Genomic DNA, 27,144 nt, shown 5'->3' on the forward strand with positions numbered 1-27,144 from the left:
GATGTGCATTATCAAGGAATAAAATTATGTGTGGAATTTATCATTATGTGTGTTCTTCGAATGCCATCTTGCTAATTACGTAGTTATAATGCCAAGAACCATCATCAATCCGCTGCAACTTTCTTTCACCAAGTCATCTTATTACTGTAATGACACAGTTATATTACATACATCTCAAATATATTTATCTGCCAAATAATTTATTCATGACTTTTGTTACGTCATTGAAAATGCAATTTAAAACTCTTTCCCGTAAACAGTATATATTTGGATTTTAAGATTTCTATTTATTAAGCTGGAGCTTATTACAATCTCAAAATCGATTTTTTTTTATTGTGTGTGTATTTCTTCGGCGCGGTCGCAATGAAAACTCATTTCTGAGCAGCAATTCCCAGATAAAAATTCATAAAAAAAATCAGATTATCCATTTTATTTAAATAACACAGAGAAATATCTCAGTAAGATATGAAGTTGCAAGATACAAATCATGTCTTTTTTTGTCATATATATGATTCCACATCCTGGTACATTTGAGATTCACGTTTTTCGGTTATATGTGAGTTTTTATGTAACCATTTTTTAAATTTCTTTCTTTTCCAGGTTTTGGATCTCAAATTTACCGGGAGAACGAAACACTTTTTGGAAGCATATTAATCAACTTTTATGAAGCTTTAATTCCTTTTCCCCTGACGAGTTCTGAATTGGAGTTTCAATAAAGAGAGATTATTTTTTATATTTTTATTATTTTGTTATTTTTTATATTTTTATTATCTTGTATACATTTTCCTTTTTTACATTTTTGTTTTCGAGTCTGTACTACTATTATTTTTATTTTGAATGTTTTAGATTTTGTGTTTAACCCCTTTACAAGGATGCAGTTATTAATATTGTTGAGGAATTGCCTAGCTTTGATTTCAGTTTACTTTTAACTTCAGATGCTTTAAGTTTATGTATATTAATTTAAATAATTCACCAGATGACTTGAGGAATAGAAGATAGGAGTTAAGGATGGGCTGTCTATCGATAATTACTTAGAAAGGCTTTAATTCGTAGATGCATATGTTGACATAACGGAGAAGAAAATTAGCAGGCGTGGCTGACGATAACAAGACACAATTTATTTTTCGACAGTTAGTTCTTTACACATTCTATACCACACATCATTTTGGGTGCGAGATGAATCCGATAGTTTCGTATAACTTACATATCTTAAAACAATCTTGAATCTATCTTGAAACTTTGCCAACAGCAAACTAAGTGGGAATAAACGGGGTACTACGCAATAGTAGCAATGGTATTTGTAGATAAAAGTTTCGTTAATTTGGATAATAGCTGCCCACATTACAGGATTAAAGGTTACATCATGCGGATTAGTTTTTCAAGTAACGTAGTTACTTTTAACATAGGAAGTGGACGTAGCCAAATTGAAATGACTAATTAGAAGGAATATTGCTAAATTAAAGTTAATAGTTTTCTTTCATATTTTAGTTCTTACACTTACACGCACACATATATGTTATAAATATAGTTCTCAGATTATATGTCTATTATCATTCTTTTCCTATGGCTAGACGCTTTGATAATAAAACATTTCTCAGAAAATGCTAAATTTATCGATCATTTACCCGTATTATCATGGAGAACGCTGCCTAGGGGGCACTACAGCAAGTGGCAGATTTTACAACTGTGAGATAAGTGAAAATCCATCCTAATTTTGATGAGGAGGAACCTTGGATTCAAGTCAGTGGGCCTTTACCCCTCTTCTGCTACCATCAACCAGAAATCGCTGCTAATTTCTGTCACAGGTATTTCCTTGAAATCTGCCAATGAAAGCTTGCTTGAATTTATTTGTTTGACTTAAAATATATTTATGCCTAAATATATTTTAAGTCAAACTTTCTACGAAATGCAAGTAAATCGAGTTGGGATAAAATTCTTCTGAAAAGAAAACTATATGAAATATTTGCATTTTCAATTTTTCAACATATTTTTAACAATTTCTTTGTATTTTCTCATAATAATTACTTTTGTTGATGTTAGTGAACGATAAATTGCATTACTGTTATAATTGCTGTTGCTGTAATATCTGTAGCAAATCATCTAATTTTTGGAAAACTTCAAGAGGCCTCTTTTTTACCCCTTAAAATGTAAGAATTACATATTAAAGATCATCTTTTGTTGAGCGAGCGTTCAGACAGTCTTCAAAAGAGCGAAACTTTACTGTGATTTTGCTTTGGTATTTTCTTGAAGATGGAGATGTTTCAGTCAGTTTTCAGAAGATTGGAAAAGAAATAAGTCTTGACAGCTCTAGCTTTTCGCAGTTCAAAAGTCCTGTACTCCATGATCTTAATAGAATCAGTATTCTCATGGGAGGTTTGCCCGTCTCATGGAAATCCCACATCAATAACAGCCTCAAGATTTCAAGAAAAAATTGCGATTGTTTAAAACTATTGCAGCAGAGAGCCGTCAGTTTCGGCTTCGGTGTCTTTGAATAATTGATAGTGGTGGTAGAGGGAAAACGGAATGAATTAAAATAACTTTTGTTTTTTAGGTAGTGGTGATGTCAAAAACTTCAGTTTCAATTTAAAATCATGCACTTCGTTGTTATGACATTTACTAGTCAAGACATGGTTGACATAGCTATGCTTGACATAGCTTCTTAGCTATGTCAAGCTAAGAAGGTCTTTCCAACCGTTTGACAAAAATTTCAAAAAAAAAAAAAAAAAGCTTTTTGACATACATTGCAACATAAAAAAGTTAAATGACTTTCTAAAATATTTGCGTAGCTCCGAAATTATTTGGAAACATTTATCCAAGAATATTTTCACCTTCAGCCACAAACAGAAAAGCAAAAATGAACAGTATTTAAAAGGCTTACCACTTGTAAAATGAGTTGATCTTTCCTCTGCAAATTATGGACTTCACAGATTGAACAGCTCAGCCATTATGCATTTGCAAAACAGTTCGTATCTTTTTTCTTTTATATTTTACATTCCATGCTTGTAGAACCCAAATCCAAGTCATTTCCTATCTGATCAAAACGTAATTTATTTAAATAATATATATATAGCCTTTTAGAAGTGTATATTTACAGACTATATTTAAAGAAGTGTGTTTGTACTATATTACTCATCGGTAAACTGAGAGTATACTCAACTGGATAATTATAAGTCAGCGTCTGTAAACTGCACAACTGAATATTTTAATTTACAGGACTTAATAAGGGTTAAAAGTTTAGAAACTTTTATTGAAATTATGCGTTGAATATTGAATGAATGTAATTGAAATGGATTTATTGAAACGTAATTTTTTGAGTAGTAGATATCCGGTTTAAGGAATTATTTTAAAGGTAAAAAGTTGCCAGGTGTCAGCCCTGCAAAGTCTACAAAATTAAACACGTTTAGAAAAACATGTATGAAGCGTTACACTATGCAGTGAAATATATTATGGTAATGAACTAGAATTTTTTTTGAGTCGTTCAAGTTCCTAAACGAAACGCAAAAATAACAAAGAAAGAAAAGTTTTATAATACTAATTTCATTAGATATTACCTTTAAATGAAAAAAAATTAAATCAGAAAAAATAGAGTCATGTAAAAAGAAATTTCTCACTAACTGATGAAAGCAGTAAAAGGGTACAGTGCACGTAAAATATTCATCAGGTTTCTGTTAATCATTATGTTGTAGAGACATTAGGTTATTTCGAAGCAGGAAAGATGAAAAATGAGCGACGTCCTCGCCGGGAATCGAAACACTGACCTCTAGAATACGTGCCCAGTGTGCTGACCACTACACTACGAAGGCATGCTAAGAAGGCGGGAGAAATATTTTATCATGTTAAACTCTTAACACATTTATTTTAAAACAATTAATCTCTCAACGGCATAATAATGACAAAGCTACGTGTTTATAATTAAATGTTAGAATTACGTGTTTAAGTGTACGAATGATAAAAATATAAATAAACTAATAGAACAAAGCACGTTGACAGAAAATCTCTAGTGCTCAATACTTACGACTCGATTTTTACTTTTTGTTCTTTCAGAGTCCATTAAATTCGAAATCTTTTAAATCAAAGTTCATTAAATGGAGTGGTTTTCTATATATTTTTTGCTACGGGAAACATTTAGAAAAACACCTCGTCAGATTACTTGCCATAAGTATCGGCTGCGATTTGTAACTTGATCCCATAAAGTTACAAATCGGATACAATAATCCTAAATTATATTTTCTATTTTCAGCGCTTTTCATACTGTTTGTATCCCCAAACTGAATAAAATAAAAAGCGCGCCGAGAACTCTGACACCAACGCAGCCCAGTTATCTTAGATTTATCCCACCAATAAGGTAGGTAATCCAACAAATAGGAGAATGATAACATTCTGTGGGCAATAAGGATTAGTCTTGAGATTCTGGAGGATTTAGAGTGTGATTCTGACGTATGTTATTCTTGGAACCTCTCACAAGTATCTCTGAGTTTGAGAACTACGAAGAACATAGGCTCTTCCGCAATTTCTTTGTGTGAACAAGCATTAACATCCCATTCCGATGAATCTTTACCTACTCCCGCAGCAGAGGGATTGATATAAGGATTAAGGTCTCCTTGCGAGTATTGCAGAACATTTAGAGAATTGCTTCCAACATTTGTGGTTGCAAGTTATTATTCCTACTCAGTAAGTTCTTTGTTTCTCATGTAAACTTTCCTTAGTAGATCAGAATGGATGAGGCTTATCATAAGTAAACTGCCATTGTCAAACATCAGCTATGTGGCAATGATACCAAAGATGAATAAACAGAAAGAAAAGAGCACTGAAACCTCTGAAACTTCATTGCTTGGTAAAACTGGAAATCACTTATAGTAGGATTAAGGGATCAGTCTTTCTTTTCTATCCGAAATAACTTTTATAGTTGTAGTATTAACGGCTAGGATACGCGTTAAATTGCTTACAACGAGATCATTGTTTTCCTTCAAGAAACAATTTCACTTTGAAATTTGCAGCATAGTAAATGCAGATAGTAAATGACAGAAAAAAAATTAATCTTTAGATTTGAAAATATGAAATAATTTACCCTAGCAGACTATTTTTTATTGGCCATTCGCATGTAGTTTAGTGTAGAATAAATTTTAGGCAGAAGGAAAAATGGAGCTGACGCGAAAACATTATCGCGCTATGATTTTCTATGCGTTTAAAGTGGGATTAAATCAAGAAGAATGTATTCAATGTCTATAATTAGCATTTAGAAATGATGATCCGTCTTGTGCTACTGTATTTAAATGCTTTACAGAATTTCACAGAGGTCAACTCTCTTCAGGTTAAGAACACATAGGAAGGCCGTTGTTAGCAATAATTCCCGATAATGTGTCTCCCATACGAATAATGTTAATCCGTAATATTCTCTGCGCCTACCAAATAATACAGAAGGAACTTAACGTTAGATCCGCCGCCATACATAAAATTATTCATGAAGAATTTCATATGAAAAAATTAGTTTGCAGTTGAGTTCCCATAATTTAACTGACCACCAAAAAGAGGAGCGCGCCAGAATCAGTAAAGAAACACTTTTTCTAAAACTGTAACTGATGATGAAATGTATATACCATTGTTTGACGTTTCAACAGCTCAAGAAAGTAAACTATGGATCTTTGAAAATGAACCTATGCCCACAATGGTGAAAAGACAACGCGCCATGAAAAACTTAATGTATGCCATTTTCTTCAGATGTACAGGAATAGTCAAAGCCATCAAGATAGAAGTACATAAGATAGTCACAGCTAAATGGTACCCTACTAAGTGAGAATTATCAGAAATTCTTCAGAAAGTGAAGACTCATGCTTCACCATGATAATGCGTCTTCTCATTCAGCAAGATTAACAGTTGAGTTTCTAGAACAAAAACACATCAGAGAGATAAAATATCCACCCTGTTCACTTACCTATATGTGACTCTTTTTTAATCTAAAAAATAACTTATGTGAAAGTAGTTTTCATGCCGAAGATGAGCTTGATAAGGCTATAAATGCCTTTTTTCATCAATTCCAAGAAACTGAAGGCTTGAGGTATTTAATCCTTGGAAACTTCGCCTACAGAAGTACATTGATGTTGGAGGAGACTAATTTGAACACTTCTGAAATTTCGTAAGTATAACTTTAAAAACCTATGTGAATCTCAAACACTTCAGAGTGATGAAGAGTATTCCACATGAAAAGTTTGCAGAAAAGATATAAGTACAAAAGTACTTATTAAGTTAGATAGCCCTGAATTGTTTCGTTCATAGTTCAATAAGCCGATCCCTATACCAAAATCACATAATATCTCGAAGCTAATGTCTGTTTTACACCCAAGATCTGTAAATTCTTCACGCTTATCTGTTCCCATCCGTTATCAAAATGCTTATTATATCTGATACAAAAATAATACTTGTGTTTACTAAAAGAAATGTTCTAAACATAATATTAGGCACATTTGTTCGGAAAAAAGTCATGTTTTGCATTTAAGTTTTGCCTGAAGTATTTCTAATGACGTGAGATGTAAAAGTCTCTACATTTTGTAAAATGGTTATCCTTAATTTTTCTGCAGTAATTCTTAACGGTATTTATTATTTAAAATCTTTTTATCTGCTTTTTAAATCTGGAATGTGACAATCGTCGGAAGAAAATTTTAATATTGCAATAGCAATAAATTATAAAAGATTAAGTTTTTAAAGACCAAACTCTTTTTAAACTTTATATTCGCAGACTTATTTTCAGTTCCTAAATTTCTTTGGGTTTTCTTATACTAATAAAATAAATAATAGCAACCGCTAATAGCAGTAGCACTAAAAACTCGCGTGGAAATAGCTACATTTGTTTATTCAAGATTTAGGCAGTACATGATATTACTTATCCTTGTGTAACCAAATATGTTTCAGACCTTATTTAATATGAATGCAGCACCTTCTCTTGAAGGTTTCAAATGACGCGAACGTAAAGTAAGTACAGCTCGAAAGATAATTATGCATTCCAGCGGGAGTTAACTCTTTAATATTTTTTCCTCTCTTTAATGACATCTGGAGATAACAGAGACATTCTAGAAGAGAGGGAAAAAAAACTCAAAAACGTACTGCAAGGCAACAAACTGAGCCCGTTTATTTTTAGCTTTTAGTAGAAGGAACAATGTGAATTTTAATTTCCGGTAGCAAATAAAAGGTAACACGAACCAAGAGGAAATTGAGGGTTTTAAAGTTACATTTCCCAGAAAGTAATTTTTTTGGAGAGGAAGGGGAGGGTCATGTTGATTTAGTTAACTTCTTAACATGTTTAGATCCCTAAGTTTCTGAAAACGTGTTTGTCTCATTATAAATGCGAATCATTATGTAAATATGGGAAAGATCACACACATAATATAGATTAGTTTTAAAAATGGTGTTTTTGATTGCAACATTTTAATGTTTGGTGAAAAATTCGCGCAAAGCTAACTTGAAAGCGCAAGAAATGATACTAGCTGTGTTCATCGATTAGAATGGCTGAATTGGTGTTTTTATCGCTTTTCCAGTTTGTCAGGTGAATACGATGCAGTTTTTTCCAGTAAATTATTCCCGAAGGCATAGAAAATCCTCCAGGCAGGCATGCTTCCTTTAGGGATATAGTTCTTAGGTGCGTTGGTTTACTCTACTAAGCAAACGAACAAAAACGCTTTAGTAATTAAAAATTGTCTAAAGAGCTTTTTATTATGTAGAAACAACGAATCATCTGATACCTAAAATTTATGTTCATTCAGTTATGTATAATTTCTTTGTTTACTTGCATTATGTCTGTTATTGCTTTGTTTTGTTTACTTTTTTGTTATTGCTTTGTTTTTTGTTATTGAAATCCAGAAAGAAACACAATTCTCTGCTGTTTCTGTTAATGGAGAAAATAATTACATAAAAATATTAGACATGATTTAGTATTTTTAATTGACACACACAAGGGAATAAAAGGCAACTAAGAGTTCGAGCAACATTGATTGCGTTTCTGCACCTTAAACTACTGCGTAAAATAGCTATAATTTCTCATTAAAGTCTAAGTTAATAGAGTGAAATAAAATACTAAAAAAACTTACGACCGTTTCCCTGTTCAATCTTAAAGAAGTGGCAAGAGTAAATATGCTAATGAAGTTTAGTGGAATATTCAGAAATTAAGGAAAATTTTGTTCTCGGGCTTCATACCTATTTAAGTCAACTGCACTTGAATTACGTCTAGTTCAGTAAATAAATTTGATTTTAGAAGAAACGTAATGCTAAATTAATAAAGGTAGGTAAACATGTAATACATTGAGCTTTTGCTATATTACCCTAACAATGCATTGCCTTGCATCATATATCAATTTAAAGCTAAACTTCTCCAAATCTGTGCTGCAAAATCATGTTTATGTACATATGCACAAACTCTGTGAACTGAATACAGAAAAGCTTAATAAAACCGGTCTCTAGTGAAGAGATGAAGGAAGCAGTAAAATAGGTAAATGATTACAGTCCATGAGGAATACGTCTTGCATTGAATGAGAAGCTACTGAATGTCTGCGAGAGATTGATGTGCTAAATTGCCTACAATTAGCTAACTGTCAAGCTGTTTTGTCCCATTTCAATTTCTTAGGAAAAATACCCTCTTTCATACCTTTTAGCACAGTAGTCGCTACAATACAATTGTTAGTCTCGGATTTCATCGGAGAGTCTAAATGGGCTGGTTGCATGAAATTTCTATGTATTCCCTCTCTCGTGTTTTCTCTTATTATAAATATGAACTAAATCCTCTTAAAACGTCATTCATAATCGTTCATATCCTAAGTGAATATATACCAAGTGACAAAATCCTCATGACCGGATAAACCTGGTGATGCCTCTTAGAGGTTTATGATAAAGATGAGTGTTTTGCTATAATAAAAGACTTGCTTATTTATCATGAATAAAATGGTTATGTATAAGTTATATAAACATGTAGCAATCTCTGTTTGAAGAATCCCGCACGGAAGCAAATATCCTGCGGCAGGCTGTATTCGTATGCTTAGATTAATTGTTTGCATGTATGCTGGACAAAAACTTCAATAAGTAATGATCAGAGTATGATCCTAAAGTTATTCATCCCTAACATACATAGTTCGTAAAGAATTAACAAAAATAAATTCCTGCCTGGGTAGCCTTCGCATTTGATACGCCGCACATCATCGATGGACAATATACTTTAAACTTTTATCGCATACATTATTAAGGCAGGATATACTATGCACAAAATTTTCTAAGCCATAGTATGTCGTCATATTCACGAACAAGTTACTGAATAAAATTATGCATCAATCATCTGCGCATGACTAGTTCAAAATTTAGAAAATTTTCTAGCTCAGAACAATCCCAATCCATCATTCAAAATATTTGAGAAGTGCTGAAAAATTCAAGGCCCACCTTGTGGGTAATGTGTGCATTTTAATTCGGTCAGTAAACTTTGCTCGCACTGCAAACCGTAGGGGGGAAAGGGGACCTTTGAGGATTTTAGAATTCAGGGTGCTTCGTAGATGGAATTAGCATATACTTAAGCGAGGAAGGCCCCAAAAGTTACTTTCAGACAAAATACGAAAGGGGAGAAAAAGTAAGGGTGGTGCAGAATACTCGACTAACTTGAAACGACAACTTTTGTAAGAATAAACAAGGAAACACGTACGTCCGTTTGCTCTGTGAACTGAATACAGAAAAGCTTAATAAAACCGGTCTCTAGTGAAGAGATGAAGGAAGCAGTAAAATAGGTAAATGATTACAGTCCATGAGGAATACGTCTTGCATTGAATGAGAAGTACACCACACGGTTAGACAAATGGTACGGTAAGAGTCATTACAGAAAACAAAGGATCGTCTTTATTTATAATTAACATTTTGAATAAAAAAGCAATTTTTCAGAAGTTATTTAGTGATATGAAAGGAATCCATTCCGTCGCTGAGATATTATTTGACCATAGCTGAGAGAAACTATGCAAGAAATTGGTTTAAATCTTCACTTATTTTCCATGTCTAGAAGAATTTTGATTTAATCCAACTTTATTTTCTTTTGTTACCTCAGAGAAAATTAGAGCTATACAGGTCTATAAAATTAATGCCGAATCTCCGTGTCAGCAGTTTGATAGGTAAGATTTTTTATTCCGATTGAGACCAAAAACGACTTAGATTTCAGTGATTGAGTTTCCTCAATTTATACGTATAGAATAACTCTAGCAAAGGAAACTGGGGTAAATAAGGATAATTAAGCACAGAGATCTAAACCAGTGCATCGTAATGAGGTTCACTACTGTAATAAACATAATTTTCTGCGTTGAAAGCAGTTCTCGTTTTTCCCTGCATCTCCAAACAATTAGCGTTTATTGAAATTTCAGAGAAGGGAAGGTCCTATTTATGGTCCTTTTGCATAGGTCTTCAGTTAAGCCACTCAGGCATGCATCTAATGATGAAGCCTAAAAATAATGAACACTTCACCATATAAGATCTCCCAGAGTAATGAACGGAATTGTTTGTGTTGAAAAAAGACGTGTCTGCGTGAAAAACAGGGTCTTTAAACAGGAGCAGGTCCTTTCAGTTTGAGAAGTAAAACTTAGATGATATTTATTTCAAGAAGCAAAAACGATTAAGGTTATGAGGAGTGTTTTCAAATCTGTATATCAATTATGCATTTGAAATAGTGGAGGACAAAATTATTTCACTTTTGCAGTAACCTCAAGCCAAAAGATCTCTTAATGAAATCTCAAAGAGATTGCGTCCTGTTTAAGATCCGCTTGCATAAGTGTTCAATTGCAGCCACTCAAGCTTGCATGTAATAATGAAATCTCATAATAATGAACGGTAAACTACATAAAACTCACTACAATATAGACCTAATTTGCCTGGATTGAAAGAAGACGAGACCGTGTATGGTAATGTTGCCTTTAAATAGAATAAGTTCCTTTCAAATGAAGAAGTATGCTTCTGATTGGAATCCATTTCAAGAATTAAGAGCGAATGAGATTAAGAAAGGAATTTCCAAATTTTCATCCAAATTCTGCATTTGAAATAATGGGAAGTGAAAAATGTTCTCTTCTCTAGTATCTTAAAGCAAATGAGCTCTAATTGAAATCGCACGGAATGGGCATCCTGTTTAGGGTCCGTTCGCGTTAAATCTTCGATTGCGGTCATTGAAGCATGCATGTCTCAAATCTCATAATAATAAATAGTTAATTACATACGGTTTACCATGATAATGAACGAAATTGCTTAATTTCAAAGAAGGCAAGTCCCTGCATATAAAAAGGTCTTTAAATAGAAGCAGGTTTTTCTGAAATAGAGAAGTAAAATTTTGATCAGAACACATTTCATTAAATAAGAGCGACTAAAATTATGGAAGACATTTTTAAATCTTCATCTAAATTCTTCATTTAAAATGGGGGGGATAAAAAGAGGTTTTTTTTTTTTTTAGTATCTCAAAACATTAGCCATTATTGAACTCACACAGAGGGTGTAGAGTCATTCGGTTATATCGAAGCAGGAGACATGAAAAATTAGCAATGCTCTCGCCAGGACTCGAACCACCGACCTCTCGAATACACGTCGAGCGTGCTGACCACTACACCATGAAGGCATGTTAAGAAGGCAGAAGAAATACCTTATATACTTCCCCTTTTTTTTTAAGGGCGACTGGGGATTAGGGGAACCAATCGCCAAATCCTGGTGGTGAAGAATCATTATTCACCACCTTTTGGTTCGGGTGCCACTGTAGAGTCATTATGTTATTTGGAAGTAGGAGACATGAAAAATGAGCAATGCCCTCCCCAGGATTCGAACCTCCGACTTCTCGAATACGCGTCGAGCGTGCTGACCACTATACCACGAGCGCATGCTAAGAAGGCGGGAGAAATACCTTATAAGGGAACATCCTGTTAATGGTTCGTTTGCGTAAGTCTTCGATTAGGGAAGTAAGTTTTCGATTTGCGTAAGTCACTCAGACAGGGTTCTAATCATGAAAACCATGGGTATGTTGCTTCTGTTAGGTAAATTTGATCTTTCCCATCCTTAATATGTATTTTTTTCCTTCTCCCGTGTCTGCGGTCATTTTAGCCTTTGTTTAAGCGCATATAAGTCTAGAGATAGAGAGACTTATTTACACTAACGGAGAAGAAGTTGGACGAAAGTAAGCAGGATTCACGTTGAGACTTATTTACACTAACGGAGAAGAAGTTGGACGAAAGTAAGCAGGATTCACGTTGAGACTTATTTACACTAACGGAGAAGAAGTTGGACGAAAGATTCCCGTTGGAGAAGAAATAGAAAAGAAAGCAGGATTCCCGTTGGAGAAGAAATAGAAATTATCGATTATGGCATTATGTTAAGTTGATAGATAAGGATGTTTAAAAAAGTACCGTGAAAGTACCATGAATTAGTTTTTTTGTTTACTTGGAAATTGTTGGAAGGAAGAAAGAATTTCGTAACCTGATATTTCTACTCCACTTGGTAACCTCAGAGCTATCCCAGCTCCTTTTCTGATGAATAAATACTTTACTTTATTAATCTCCTGAAATTTATTTTAAAAGATGTGTTACTTGAAATTTTTATATAACATTAGTGCTTTCTCAACTGAAATGTGTTCAGGTGTTTTCTATTTTACAGGCTTTCTTCATGAGAAGGTAGGCTTCTCAGGTTGTCTGCATTAACTAAACGTTCTGCTGTGATGTTATTTCTTTTCCAAGGAATACAAAAATATACCATATTTATTTGCGCATTCTTCCCTTGTTTTCACTAATTTCTTTGTACGAAATTCGAAAAGAGAAAATTACACGAATAATTTAATTTCCTAAGAACGCAGTCACGGTAGACAACATAATAACTGAAAACTATTCCTGGATAGTCTACTGGTAACTATCACAATATTATTTATTTCAAAACTAAACATTATTAATGGGTTAACTATTGTTAACTATCACAATATTATTTATTTAAATGTAACCCTATATATTACAATGAAAATACATATTAACCTTAACACAATGTCTAAAAAATATCTTTATTTCTACTTTCTGCGTCTTCTCACTCTTGTTATTGTCGACGGCTACTTCTTAGGCCTCAAATCATTTAATGCTGTTGGAATTGCTCTCTGTGCAATTTGCCTACAGTTCATCACCTACATTACCGTTCAATATGTTTTCTGGCGAGCAATGAGCTCCAAAAAAATCCCCGTTTTCTTGAAGTTCTTTGTTATCAATGTTTTATCAGTTAGAGCCCATGCAGTCAAAATCCACAAGTAAGTCAATTAGATAGACGAAAACAATAACTGCTTAGACGAATCCAATTTAAAATTTAGGAAAGCTCACTTTGTGAATGCCTTGAAGAAGGCGGAAATTACCTGAATACTTAAACAAATTTGCAGAACCTTGTGCTAAAAGGTTAAGGGAGATAATGCGTGAGGGTAAAAAATTCAAAAATAAATACCGTATTTCTTAAAAAATCTATTTACGGCCCAGTATAATTATTCTGTAGTTACTAAACTAATATTCAAAGCTAACGAATACTTGTGTCTCAAATCAATGAAAATTCAAAAGATATCCTTCTCATTTTCTTAGCTTTTCAATATCCACATGTAACTCAGTAAATTCAGGCACATAGCCTGAATTTACTGAGTTACTTTTATAACCATTGTAGCCTGAGTTACTTTTATAACAAGAAATATCCTTAAAGTATTTTGAGGACACGATGCTTCCTTTCGTTTCAAAATAACATCTGTTTTCATAAGTGTTTAAATATTTGTCTTTTAGTTTATGAAATTAATGTAAATTTTTATTTTTTTTAATTTTATTTTTATTATTAATGTAAACTCCTGATTCTTTCTTGTAGGAGCTGGCGAATCTGGAAAAAGCACTGTCGTAAAGCAAATGAGGTAAGTGTTATTACATTTTATTATGTGTCATAAATATCTAACTTATTATTTTTATATGTATACTATGAGAAATTATTTCTGTTCATTTGCATGTTCCAAAAAATATTAGTTTCCATATTAATCGTAACACATTAGTTAGTTTTTGTTACAGAGAAAAAACGGAATTTTTAATACTTGGGATATAATGAATGCTTGCATTTTGCATGTTTTATAAATTCAGAATTGATTTAAGAAAATTTTAAGTTTTATTTTAAATTATTTTAAGCTGTTTGTTTCTTCTTCTCATTTTACTTCGCAATAATTAAAAAAACCTTAGCATTAATATTTGCACGATGTTTGAAAGCTTACATGAAAGATGTGCTTTTACCTTTGAAAGTGCTTTTTCATTTTCCTAACAGATAATAAAGGAGTAAGTTCAGGTAAGGTCACTTAATGAAATAGTGATGCAGATTAAAGGTTTGTTTACTATTTTAATTACCTATTTTACACAACTAGAAAAATCATTTTAGATCGTTTCACATGTCATGATTTTGAATTACAGTTGCAATTAAGAAGTCAGCTCAGCGAAATTTTTTTGTGTCTTACTTATTAAAATTTAGGTTTCTCTTTACATCGTTTATGTTTAAATATCATTTGCTACCAGTTTATTCAGAATATATAAAGTTTAAATAATTCAATTGGATTATCTTAGTCCGTATCATCCTATATCAATAAGGTTAGAATAAGTAAATTTTATTCTAGCTTCAATAGCTATGAACGTTTAACATCATAAATTTATCTGTCAGTATTGTTTTTGCAGTATTCAATAGTACAGCTTTTTGTTTTACATTATATAAATCCTTAACATTACGACTACAGCATGAGTATTATTCTCTATCTATTATTTCTAATCTAAGCTCTATCTCTAATCAGTCTACTTCTTAACACGAGGAATTATTCTCTGCGGACTAATAGCCTGCAAAAATTTATTTTTATAACTGTTTACTCGCTTTATTTAATAAACTGTTGCTTAGTGAATACATAATATAATTAATAACTGTTAAAAAAACGAGATTTCACATGGTTTATTATTAAATCCTTTTTAGAATTCATTTGAAATTTCAATTAGAAAAGAAATTATACTCCTTTCTTTAGCTTTGGCTTCTTTAGAAAGTTTATTATTATACTTTTCATTTCAAAACTCCTCCGCAAAAGTGATCGAGGGGTTAAGACCACTGAGTACTGGGAATTCGGCCATGGTTCGAGATTAGGTAAAAGGGCTGGCTGCATTGTTGGATAGTGTGGTTTTCCTAATGTGCATTTACAATGCCATCCAGCTTTCCTTAGAAATTCCTTAAGAACGCTATCTCTCTCCTTAAGCAGATAGTTCTCGTATGCTTTTCCATATTCAAATAACCTAACATATTATGATATATAACATATTATATATATATTATATATTATATATAACATATTCTGAATGATGGCACAATTTCGATTACTTTCTACCATTTTTTTACCATCTACTTAAAATGTGCGATTATAAAAAATAAAACAAACTGAACGAAGCTATTTAAAAGACAAACGGAACTGCTATCTAAAGAGGACTCTGTTAAATTACAAAACAGTTCTTATGTAGCAAATTGAAAAGGACATTTTTAAAATCATTGTTCCACATTTACATTAATGGAAGTTTGATTTACATTAATTTTTCTGTTCCCTACTTGACTCGCTTACTTTATCTTTCTTTACAGCAACTCATTTCGCTCCTCCTCAAATAGTAAGTTCAGTCTTTTTTTAATTTTTGAAACAGTTGGAAATTTTCTAAGTTGTTCTGGGTTAACACGCAGAGTGCCACATGAAAATGAAACTTCCTACTCCACTGGTACTGAAAATTCATTCCTGGCAAATGAGCTGGTTAGATAGGGTTTTCATGGTTTTTTCTCTATGTAACTTTAATTCGAGCCTGTTTTCTTGGCAAATCCACTTCGAAGATAACTCTACTAAGGAAGACTTAACCTTCCGTGCTTTTGGAAATATTTGTTGACATGGAAGTCGCTTTTGCAATAAGAGCCTGCCAGTGAATTACCAAAAACATCCACATGAGTTTAGGCACCCAACAAAACAAAATATCAAATCCTCTGAACTTCAATAACTGTCAAATCCTGAAAACATCCACAGATTATAGGTCACAGATTGTAACTGTAAAATACCGAAAATGTTACAGATTATCCATTAAACCTTTCCGTTGCTTCATTGCAAGTTTAGTCTCTAGAAATATAAGACTGTAGGTGTTACAGACAGCATCTGATCAACCTTTAAGTTGACTTTTAAGATTATTCAGCTTTTTACTAAGCTTCTTAATTTTTTCCCAACCTGTACTGAGATTGCTTTTGCAAGCTGATTTTGGGTTAGTTTAGCTGCAGAAGTGGTTGCAAATAAATGTGCTGAAGGGCATTTTGATTGCTTTTCTGTAACACAAATATAATAATCATTATAATTTGATTTGTAGTTTTTAGTTGAAGACAGCTCTGTCTGAGTTGATACCGATGAAGTTGTTGTTGCCGTGTCTATATTACATGGAACAATGACTGCCGGAGCCTAATCTGAAGAGAGGTTGGACTTCTATTTTCCACCCCCAATTTTGAGGAAGAGCGCTCGGATGGGAGATCCAGGGGTCTCCCACACCTCTCACCTTCCACCAATCCACACGAGAAGACTTTCGGCTCGCTGCATATTTAGAGTGTCACCATGCCGCACCGACACTATACATTTACAAACATCTATGTCTTCTTCTGGATTCGAACCCGGACCGTTGGGTACCGTAGTAGGCACCCCTAACCACTATACCGTCTGGGCGACTACCGATGAAGTAGAACTAGATATTGTTTAAGACTATGATGCATTAGATTGTAGAGTTCGTATTTGGGTTTATAAGCTTCAGCGTATAAGATATTTTTGAGTGTCTTCAGATTTGGTATCTCCTTCTCAGAGACCCACTGAGGGCATGTTTTTGAAAATGATTCCTCATTCTCTTTTACAGTTAAAATCTAATGCAGGTGAGTCTCATATATCACTGTCATTGTACAAAGCATTGGAACTGGAAGTATTTCAGCAGATTAAGAATATATGGTCATCATGAGCAAAGAAATAACCAGCGTTGATATATTCAGAGAGTTCCGAGTGAACCAAATGCCAAGATCAAGTAATTAGTGCAGAGAGTGTTGCCATTACGATGGATAGTAATACGTCATACATTGTAGATTTGCTGTCACTTAAGGGTTTCACGCATTTTATCAGCTCTTGTGTCGATATCTACCTCAAATGTAACTCTACATAAAAAATTCGAGGAAGTAAAGTGCGCTGCAGAAATATTATATGTACATAAAATCGGCAGTGACTGAAGTCACTCTTTTTTTTCTCTCAAGAGTAGATAAAATTTATTAAACAAAAGCTAAAATTCTAAGCTTGGCGAAACATTACAGAATATCAGAATTACATGCTTATACATTGCATATTTATACATAATAATATATTTAATCTGACACATGTGTTTACACTTGCATGCTTGTTGTTTCGTTTTCCCATCTTTGCTTTTTGTACCACCTGTTAGTCTTTCGTGCATTTTTCACGTGATTTTAAGTTTTCCTTTTTTATGACTTAATTTACATAATTATTCTTTTCCCCACGATTAAAAGAATTATTTTGTAACTTAAATGTTTTTATTTTTGGGCTAAGAAATTCAAAAAATTAATAGTTGATAGTAGCAAACAGTTATAAAACTCATCACTGTTCCTACTGATGCTGTATTACCCATTCAGGGTTGCAATTAATGTTGAGGGTCAAAAGTTATGTATACCTTCCTTCGTCTTTTGTAGAGTATTTTTTGTGACGTCTTTAAAAAGAATTATATGAATAACTTGACATATGTCCACGAAATTAAGAGGAAAAGTGCGTAATTTTAGGCATAAAGTACCAGGGGCATTTTGGCATTAAAATCAAGAAAATACCTCTTTCTCATGGCAGTTTGGAGAAATTCGGTATTTCTTAGCGAAACTCAGTGCCGGTCAGGTGCTTAATGTGCACTTATGATGTAAAGATTTAATGATTTAATTTCTGACTACTTTTACTTAATCTGTCTAGTCATTCTTTCTGCTTCAAATCAATTCCTGCATGAAATTCGAGTTTCAGAGTTAGGTATTTTAACTTTCGCAGTTAGGGAAAAGAGAGGGTCTATTCCTAATTACTGTTACATTACATCTTCGACCAAACAGTTTGTTTAATCTATATTTAAAATATCCTCTCTCCATCTAGTGGTAAATTGATAGTCGCAGCTTGCTGGCTTTTAGTTTTAGATTTTAGTGAGCGGGCTGTTTGGACTTTTGACCATCTATAGAAGCTTCGCGTGGTAGTAATTTAGTTTCAATTTCATTTTAATCTTATTTCCCGCAAGTAGCGGTTTATAAGTTAATGTAATTTATAGTTTTTCTAGTCTACACGATAAAACTTATGAGGTATTATTCCCCACCTTTCCGCATGCTTTTGTGGTGTAATTGGAAGCATACTCGACACGTATTCGACAGGTCCTGGGTTCGAGTCCCAGAGAAGGCGCTGCTCATTTTTCATGTGTCCTGATTCAATAAAACCTAATGACACTATAAATGGCGCCCGAAAAAAAAGGTGGAGTCCTCTAATCTCCAGTCGTCCTTTAAAAGGTGGTGTATATAACGTATTTTCTATTTACTTTCAACTTGCCTTCGTGGTGTAAATGGAAGCATACTCGACGCCAATTCAAGATGTTCAGGGTACGAGTCCTAGCGAGGGCACTGCACATATTTCACGTGTCCTGTTCAAACGAAAAAACCTTAATGACTCTACAAACAGTTTGATAAATATTTAAATTTTATTTTGTAGCTTGATTGCTAATTGGTTTGTTTACCATTAGCATGTGATAAACCATTGTTTCAAGTAGTATTTCTTCAAGTCGAAGATATAAAAATAATTATTAAAATCCTTAATATTTAATTTAAATACGGAATTATTTTGTCTCCGAATTCGGTTATTACGAACACATAGATAATGAAAGTAATAAGCAAAAGGCCATAAATACTTTAAATTAAGCAACGAATAATAAATCAAAAGCCATAAATATTTTAAAGTAAGCATCTTCCCATAAATATTTAGCTTTTCGCAGATATACCAAGCAATTATTACAATGAAAAAAAACTGGTTCGCTTGCAATTGTTATAAATGAATATAGCTGCTTTACAAACAGGCAGCAAACTATGCGGAGGCTTGTGTAAATTTGTAAAAAATAGAAATTATGGAAAGTATCTAAATGTATGCATATAGTTATTTTCATCAAATCTACTTTGACTGAAAATATTCGAAATTTCCCCAAAACCCTCATTTTAATGGATTTCAAATGGACTGATTGACTGGGATACAATTGATGACATTGATAAAAAATAAATAAGCGTAATAAGTAAGTTTTGAAATTAATCACAGTCCATTGCAAGCCACACGTTAGCTGTGTTAACTCATGATCATTACATGCAGGACTGCCTGATCAATCATTCATTAAATACTGAGTAGCATAATGGTGATAAAGGGGAATTTCGAGCTCGTGCTGCCATTCTCTAGAGACAAGTTTCATGCAGTCGGGTAGGAAGCGAATAGATGAATTAGATACATTTATGCTTTATCCGTTAATTGATGATTAATTATTACCTTTTTTACGTGTTTATTTTAATTAAAAGTGACACTCCTTTCAAGAATGTCGACCTCGTTGATCTCTAGTAAAAGATAAAAGATTATTGTAACATGTTTAAGTACAGGATGCTTTTTCTTTAGTGTTTAGGAATGAATTATTACAAAGTTTTCTCACGTTACCTTTCAACTGACCTTTCCTTCAGTTTCTTTATCTAACACTTATTTAAAAAGCAATAAATAGGTTATGATTTATGTTATGTAGAGCCATTTTTCTGAACCTGGATACGTGAAAAATGTGCAATGCCCTCCCCGGGACTCGAACCTGGACCTCTCGAGTGTGCTACCATTACACCAAGAAGGCATGCTGGAAGAAAGGAAAAAGTACCTAATAGTTAAATGCCCGTTTAAAACAAAAGCACATATAAGAGAATTGTGTAGCAATATTAGTTAAGCAAATTCCCTTTATTTTTGTTGGAAACCTGAAACTATGAAACTTCTGTCTTAGCCGTTATGATATTATCATTGAACAATTAGTTGTCATTACGGTACGGGCGGGAAATATTCCTATCTAAGACCTGAATAATACGACGTTATTAGGTTATTGTTTCATGGCGAAGCACATTATGGCTGTTTGTCTAAGAAAGAATCCAAATCACAAGACCTAGTTAATTTGTAAGGCTGCATTCACTCTAGTAATGCTATAACTGCATTACTAGAATGATGCTAAAATATAGCATTACTCATTCCAGTAATGCTATATTTTAACAGACATGAAGCGAATTATAGCTACATCTAAAACAGCGATAAAGGCAGTAGAAGGTTGTAGAGGCATTAGGTATTTTGGAAGCAGGAAAGATGAAAAATATGCAACTGCCTTCGCCGGGATTCAAACCACGGACCACTGGAATACCGGCCCAGCGAGCAAAACCACTACACCACGAAAGCACGCTAGGAAGGTGGGAAAAATACCTTATATACTCCCCCTTTTAAAGGGCGGCTGGAGCTTTTAGGGGACCCAATCGCCAAATCCTGGGTGTGGAGAATCTTCATCCAACAGCTTTTTAGTTCGGGCGCCACTATAGAGACATTACGTATTTTAGGTGTGGTGTATTTAATTATGGCAAAGCACACTAGGGCTATCTGCCTAAGGGGAGGGATGCCTTCGTGGAGGACTTTCTAAGGGAAACTGACTCGTATACACGTTACACATGGGGAAAACCACGAAAACACCCATGCAGCCAGCCCGTTCGCGGGATTCGAACCTCGGACCGAACTACCAGCGTTCAGCGACTTTACCGCTCGGCCGCTGGTGGGCTTTAGGTATTTTAGAAGGAGGAAAGATGAAAAATATGCAACTTCTTTCGCCGGGAATCGAACCACGGACATCTGGAATATCGGCCCAGCGCGCAGAACCACTATACCACGAAGGAATGCTAGTAAGGCGGGAGAAATACTTTATTAAGTTAAAAATAACCTTTTTTTTATTTAAACAGAATCTAGAACACAAAGGGGCTGCAATCTAGAAAAAAAAAACTCTTTTTCTACAATATAACCACAACTCGTGGTGATGCAAACAAAACAGAGCAGTCTAAGTAAAGGTCCATTCTGGTGAGGAATAAGGAAAGTAGAAGATAAAGTAAAGGCAAAAAAATAACTGTTTAACATAAAACTCTCTACAAATTAACGTAAAATAACTTATAGATTGAGTTAGCGTTAAAGAGTATGAGACAATACATTTTCGTTATTAGAGGATCTATCAAAACTCTGCGTAGGAGATATTCTTCGCTTTCTTCAAACTCTGAATCGTTCTTCTCAGAGATCCATCGAGAGAATATTTTTGTAAATAATGGATGCTCCCTTTTACAGTTAAGAAACGATAATAGACCATAGTTAACATTCGTTATACAAATATTGAAGAATGGATTGTAAATGTATTAATTTGAGCAAAATAGTGATAATTTTTTAATTGTAAAGTTAATCACATCTAATTTTATATATAGATTAGAAAGAAAAGCTTCAGAATTTATTTGATAGCGGTATACGTTAATCTAAGACAGCGCTTTTTAAACGCTTATCATTAGTGGCCTCTTTTCTCATCGAAATTTTTTTCGCAACCCCAGTTATTGGAATATAAACTTTGATGCAATACTTAATACTGTTAGACTTAAAGCATCTTCATCATTTTTGAAAGTTGAAGAACAGTTGTATTTAATAAGACATAAAGCTGAATATGCCTTTTCACGTGACTATGTGGTGTTGAATGACATTTCAGAAATTGTGGTAAATTCAATTCTAGCTCCGATCCAGATTTCAATCAAGGATTTTTGTGGAAAATCAATTTTTTCAGTCAGCTCACCAATAACTCAGCGAATTTCTTTTGGGTTTTAATTAATGGTAGGTGATCAATCTTATTAATCTCAATTAATGCAATTCCATTAAAAGTCTTATTAATGAAATTTCTTTAAATTCAGATAACTGAATTAAATTTTCGCGATCTCAATATTCAGCTTTTCGACCTCACTTAAAGAAACCCTGATCTAAACAGCAGCATGCTTCCTCAAAAATTTTAAGTAGTTCAACTTTTTCATTTGGTTGCACAAATTTAATTTGGCATTTACCAGCTTTGACGGAATCGAATTAATGTAAAAGGTTACATGTTATGAATTTGATTTTGGCTCTTCGGACGGGCACCAGTATTAAATCACAAAGAATATGATATTTAATGTGCGTTGATATTCCATCATCATTAAAAGCTAGAGAAACGTGACAAGGAAAACACTGTCTTTCAGGTTTAGATAAAGTATCAGATATATGTTCTTCGCACAGAGTACGTGCCCTGGTGGTAAGTTCTACTTTTGAAATTCGTATAATTTTATCGTTTCATATAAATTATAAGGTACTTTAGCCCTTTCCTATTTTTACTTTTTAACTGGCTTTGTCTTCCTTATGCAGCAGACTCTGTACGATTTCGGAAATCAATATCTCTATATCTTTTAAATGATTTTCTAATTTCGTATTTTCTTGTTACCTCAGTTTAAAAAAATATTTGTATACATAGAAACATATAAGTACTTGCCTACTTCCACAAATAAAATTAAAATAAGCTTAATTTGTTTCCTTTGTAACCTTTTAATAAAACAAAAGGGAAAAAAACTTCGGGAATGTCTGAGTTATTTCGTGGAGCTTTGAATAAATATACGGATGTTTTTAGTATTTTAGTATTTTGAAAAATTTTCTAATATTTGAAAACTTAAATGGACGTTATTAATCTTCTTCGCTTTCTGAAAGCTCTTTCATTTCCGAACGTTTTCTGCCCAAAATCTGGGATAATTTCCCCATTTAATGTAACAAGAAATAAAAGAAACTAATTAAGTCCCTTCATTTCTTGAAGGAAAGACTAATTGCTTCTACAATTTTTATTAATGTATTGTCTTGTTGCTAAAAAGCTAAAATAGTTACAAACATAAATGGATAAGAAAAGAGGTTACATATAATTTAAATTATCCATATTAAGAACTATGAAACTTAGAATAACCTAAATATTAATCAATAGACAAGAAAAGTGATAATTCTTTTCGACAGGAGGAGCTTCAATTTACACTCCATAGGATTAATTTAATACGGCTTTATGCGATTTTAGGAAATAAAAACCTCTAAAAGATTAAAGTGACATAATGAAGTAGATAATGCAGTGATACTGACTCACACAAAGCTATGAGGTAATGGTAAATTCTGCGTATTGTTCAGAATTCAGTATAAATTTCACCTCAAGTGGGAAGGACGAATGATCTTCGGAACTGAAGTGAAGGCACGTTGCTTTCCACTGCCGTTTACTCAGCACTTCACAAGGATCAACTTTTGCTTCCCTATATACCCACTGAACATCTTAGCAGTTCAGTCGATGTTGGGTTGTTGAATTGCCCAAATATGCTTTCCGTCTGCTCAGGGTGGAAGAAAAATTCGTTTGGAGTTGGCCAGGATATAGAAGGAAAATTGTGTACGTGTATGTAGGTTTAATTTAGTGAGCGGATTTTATCCCCCTGATCTCATATCCTCGCTGTATGTGCTTGCTGGTGTCAAAAGAAAAATAACATTGATGAAAAGAAAGACATGTATCGTCCTTTCACTGTAAGTGCTTATCTAAACCCGCTCTAGGCTTATAAGGAAAAGGAGGTTTTTTGTATGAAATGGTTGGCCGAGATAATTAAGGACGTAATGATTTCAATGGTCTAAATGTCTTCGAAGGCAGACCTAATTCTTGCATTATAGTATCCATAAGCAGAATTAAGGCATCCAGATGTTATCCTGTACAATGACTTATTGTTTCCTTTTTATTTGTTACCAGTTTGATACCCGACTTTCTTTTTTTAATTATTTATTTTTTGCTTCCACACATGAAAAAAAAAACATGTAAATCTTCATATATCTGTAAACGAATGAGATCCTTATTTGATAAGCTAATCATGGAAATATGTGTAGCTTATCGGGGATGTTAAATATGAAAGAAGACTTACGTATTAATAGTAAATAACCACACAAATTTTAAAAAAATGCTCTTTGAAATTTTGTTAAGCAAACAAGACCAAAAAATCGGTTTTTTGTTCCCTGATAATTTTTGTCTCGAATAAAAAAAATAGCAGATTTATAAGAAACAATATAAAACAGTCAAAGTTATAAATAAATATTTCACATTGAAAAGACTTTTCTAACACAAGGTAAAAGCCAAGCAGAACCGCAGACCAAAAACTTACACTTGAAGAAAACATTTGTTAGAATTTCTTTGAAGTTAGTTTTGTGTTGAAAGGAAATTCTGGACATAAATATGGATTTTGAGCGGAGTTTTGATAACTTTTTTCAGATCCGGAGCCGATATAGGAAGTATTGATGTTATAAATTGGATTTTAACTGCGAATTAAATTTCCTTTCTGAGAATGTATGAGAACCTAGTCCACTAGAGGAAAAAGTAAAATTACGAGGGATTGATCAGCGGCTCAGATATTTTCCAACACAGTACATCTGTTGTCGATGAAACAAATTCTCGAAGCAACATCCAACTACTAGAAACCAATTTGTTGCAGCAAGAAAGAGGAGAGGCATGTTCGCCTTAGTAGTGACACCTTCACGGAAAGCGGTGTTATAGTAAATGTATCATATTTACATTATAAAGGAGAAAAACCATAAGAATACATTGTTAACAATTTCCGCCATCAGTAATTAAAGCCAAAGTGTGAACTATCACTATTTAATTTCCTGCCCACATAATGTATTGCGTTTATTTAATTCATATTATACTTAACATAATATTATCCATGTTAATGTAATTTTCTGAGTTCAGCTTTCATTTAATATATTTGTAATTACTATTAGTGCATAATATAAGAATATGAGTCTGCATTTTAGTCAGTATAATTTGCCATTAATGTTTGCATAGTGTAATTGCAACATGTTTTCATGCACATGTATTTATGTTTTTAATAACCTAATTTGTAATTTATTTTGCATCCTGATTTGCAATGTACAACTACTCTTGTTTTTAAGTGCTCAAAATTTGGTTTGAAGGTGATTTTTATTCAAAGCCAATCATCTGCTTGGTGAAATGATACTGCATTCGATCTCTAAATTTTTTTGAAGAGATATAAAAGAAAAATATCAATTTTATATGAATTAATTTAAGGTTCTGAAAGTGTCAAATACTAAGGAATATGTCAGAAAAATGATAGTTGGAAAGTGCAGCACATATATCTTATAAATTGATGTGGCAGGATTTGCTGATGTGAAAAGGAATTTACCTTAAACTGACATAAAACGAAAAGTGGAAAAATTAGTTTTATAATAAATGAAGATTTCCAAAACGCTGGTGAATGGGAACACAATGAATGGGGCACAAGAAATTACACCATGGACCGCATAGATCCATTGCACAACTAACAATCTTTAGAATTAACCCCACCACAGGAGCCATTAATTCTAACTCTCACGGTATGCTATCCCTTTGGGAGTTGGGAGACACTTTATTTTTGAATTAAATTTCTAGGTAGATTCATTTGTAATTAATTGTTAACGGTTACAGAGCATCACTACCGAATACATTGCCTTTGCCTTCTCTCAAATAAGCGACCGCGTACCTTGCCTGTGATTTTGCTGAGTTTTGCATTGTTTGTCATACATACAGTATTATTCAATACATTGAATTTTTTTTTAATTTGGTTATTCTTCGCACAAACTAATCATGTTACGGAATCATGCGCTTCGGAGCATGCTTTGAGTTTTCGCAGATGTGCGTAAGAAACGGGACTGCTGTCAGAAATATCATCATTGAGTATCCTTTAACAAAGAATGATTTAGGTGTTTTTTTTTAATTTTTCCTATGCAATTATTTCTTATCTCTGAGTAATCACACTGAAAATATTCATAAGAAATTAATGTAATACCTAATATCAGCTGAAATTACGTGATTTAGGAATAAGATAATCAACACCAGATTCTGTTTCGCAGTTTCAAAATTTCTAGATTTCATTTCGTATATCATTCATCTGAAACCTCACGGACTTTAGTCCTCGTGGAAGTCTATTAAATCTAAAATAAGCCCTCCAGCCGCCGAGCGGTAAAGTCGCTTAACATTGGTAGTGAATCTGTGGTTCGAATCCAGTAAATGGGCTGTCTGCATGAGCATTTTCGTGGTTTTTCCCATCTGTAACGTGTCTACAATCCAGCTTCCCTTAGAACATCCTCCACGAACGCATCCCTCTCCTTAGGCACATAGCTCTTGAGTGCTCTGCCGAAATCCAATAAACCAAATCAAACAAAACAAATCTAAAATACTTGTTTAATATATCTGCTTTAACAATTTATTTAAGCAGATGCTTACCTGTTCGCAAAAACAATAGCTAGTGTTTTTTTTTCTTGTTTGTATGAGTATACGTGGTTATATGAGTAGGTTCATACGTAGGTACATTCATATGTGAGTATGAGCTTTGTAATTAATTGTTTATTTTATTTCATTTTTTAACTTTGTAAGCATTTTATCTCAGGAACGTTCAAAAGGTATCGTAAGTATAACCTTTATTATGTTACTTTCCTCTTTGCATGTGTAACTAACTTTTCAGTTTGTTGGTGAAATAAATTTTGTTGTTTCTATTGAAAATGATTAATACCTTACCTCTGCTCTGAAGAGTACAAAACGTTTCCGAGAGTTTTAAATAAAAGTAATTCTGAAAGTAAATTTTACTTGTAAAATCAGAATTGAAAAACTTCATTTAGCGAGATGTGCTGATATCAGAACAGGGCCCACCAATGGCCGAGAGGTTAAAGACAGCTGACTGTATGCTGAGTGTTCAATCAGTGTTTGAAGCCAGGCGAAGGGAGTAGTTGCATGGTTAGTTTTCGTGTATGTAACATGAATACTCGCGTATGTAACTTGAATACTCGCGTATGTAACTTGAATACTCATGTATGTACTACTCATGTATATAAGAATACTTTTCTCATGTATGATAACTTAAATACTAGTCAGTTTCCTTTAAAATATCCTCCTTTAAGTCTTACCCCGTTAGGAA

General features: G+C 33.3%; 1 protein-coding gene across 1 annotated transcript in view; it reads left to right on the forward strand.

Moving 5' to 3' along the window:
- The window catches only part of LOC118182210 (guanine nucleotide-binding protein G(o) subunit alpha-like), a 139,231-nt gene that overhangs the window by 16,135 nt on the left and 95,952 nt on the right, over positions 1 to 27,144 (forward strand). The window contains exon 2 of the mRNA XM_085809114.1: positions 13,855 to 13,897. Coding sequence (XP_085665240.1) covers positions 13,855 to 13,897 — 43 coding nt within the window. The remainder of the gene's footprint in view (positions 1 to 13,854; positions 13,898 to 27,144) is intronic.

This window comes from Stegodyphus dumicola, chromosome X2, assembly GCF_044657685.1.
Source record: "Stegodyphus dumicola isolate Sdum_Otavi_A_Nest chromosome X2, ASM4465768v1".
NCBI lineage: Eukaryota > Metazoa > Arthropoda > Arachnida > Araneae > Eresidae > Stegodyphus > Stegodyphus dumicola.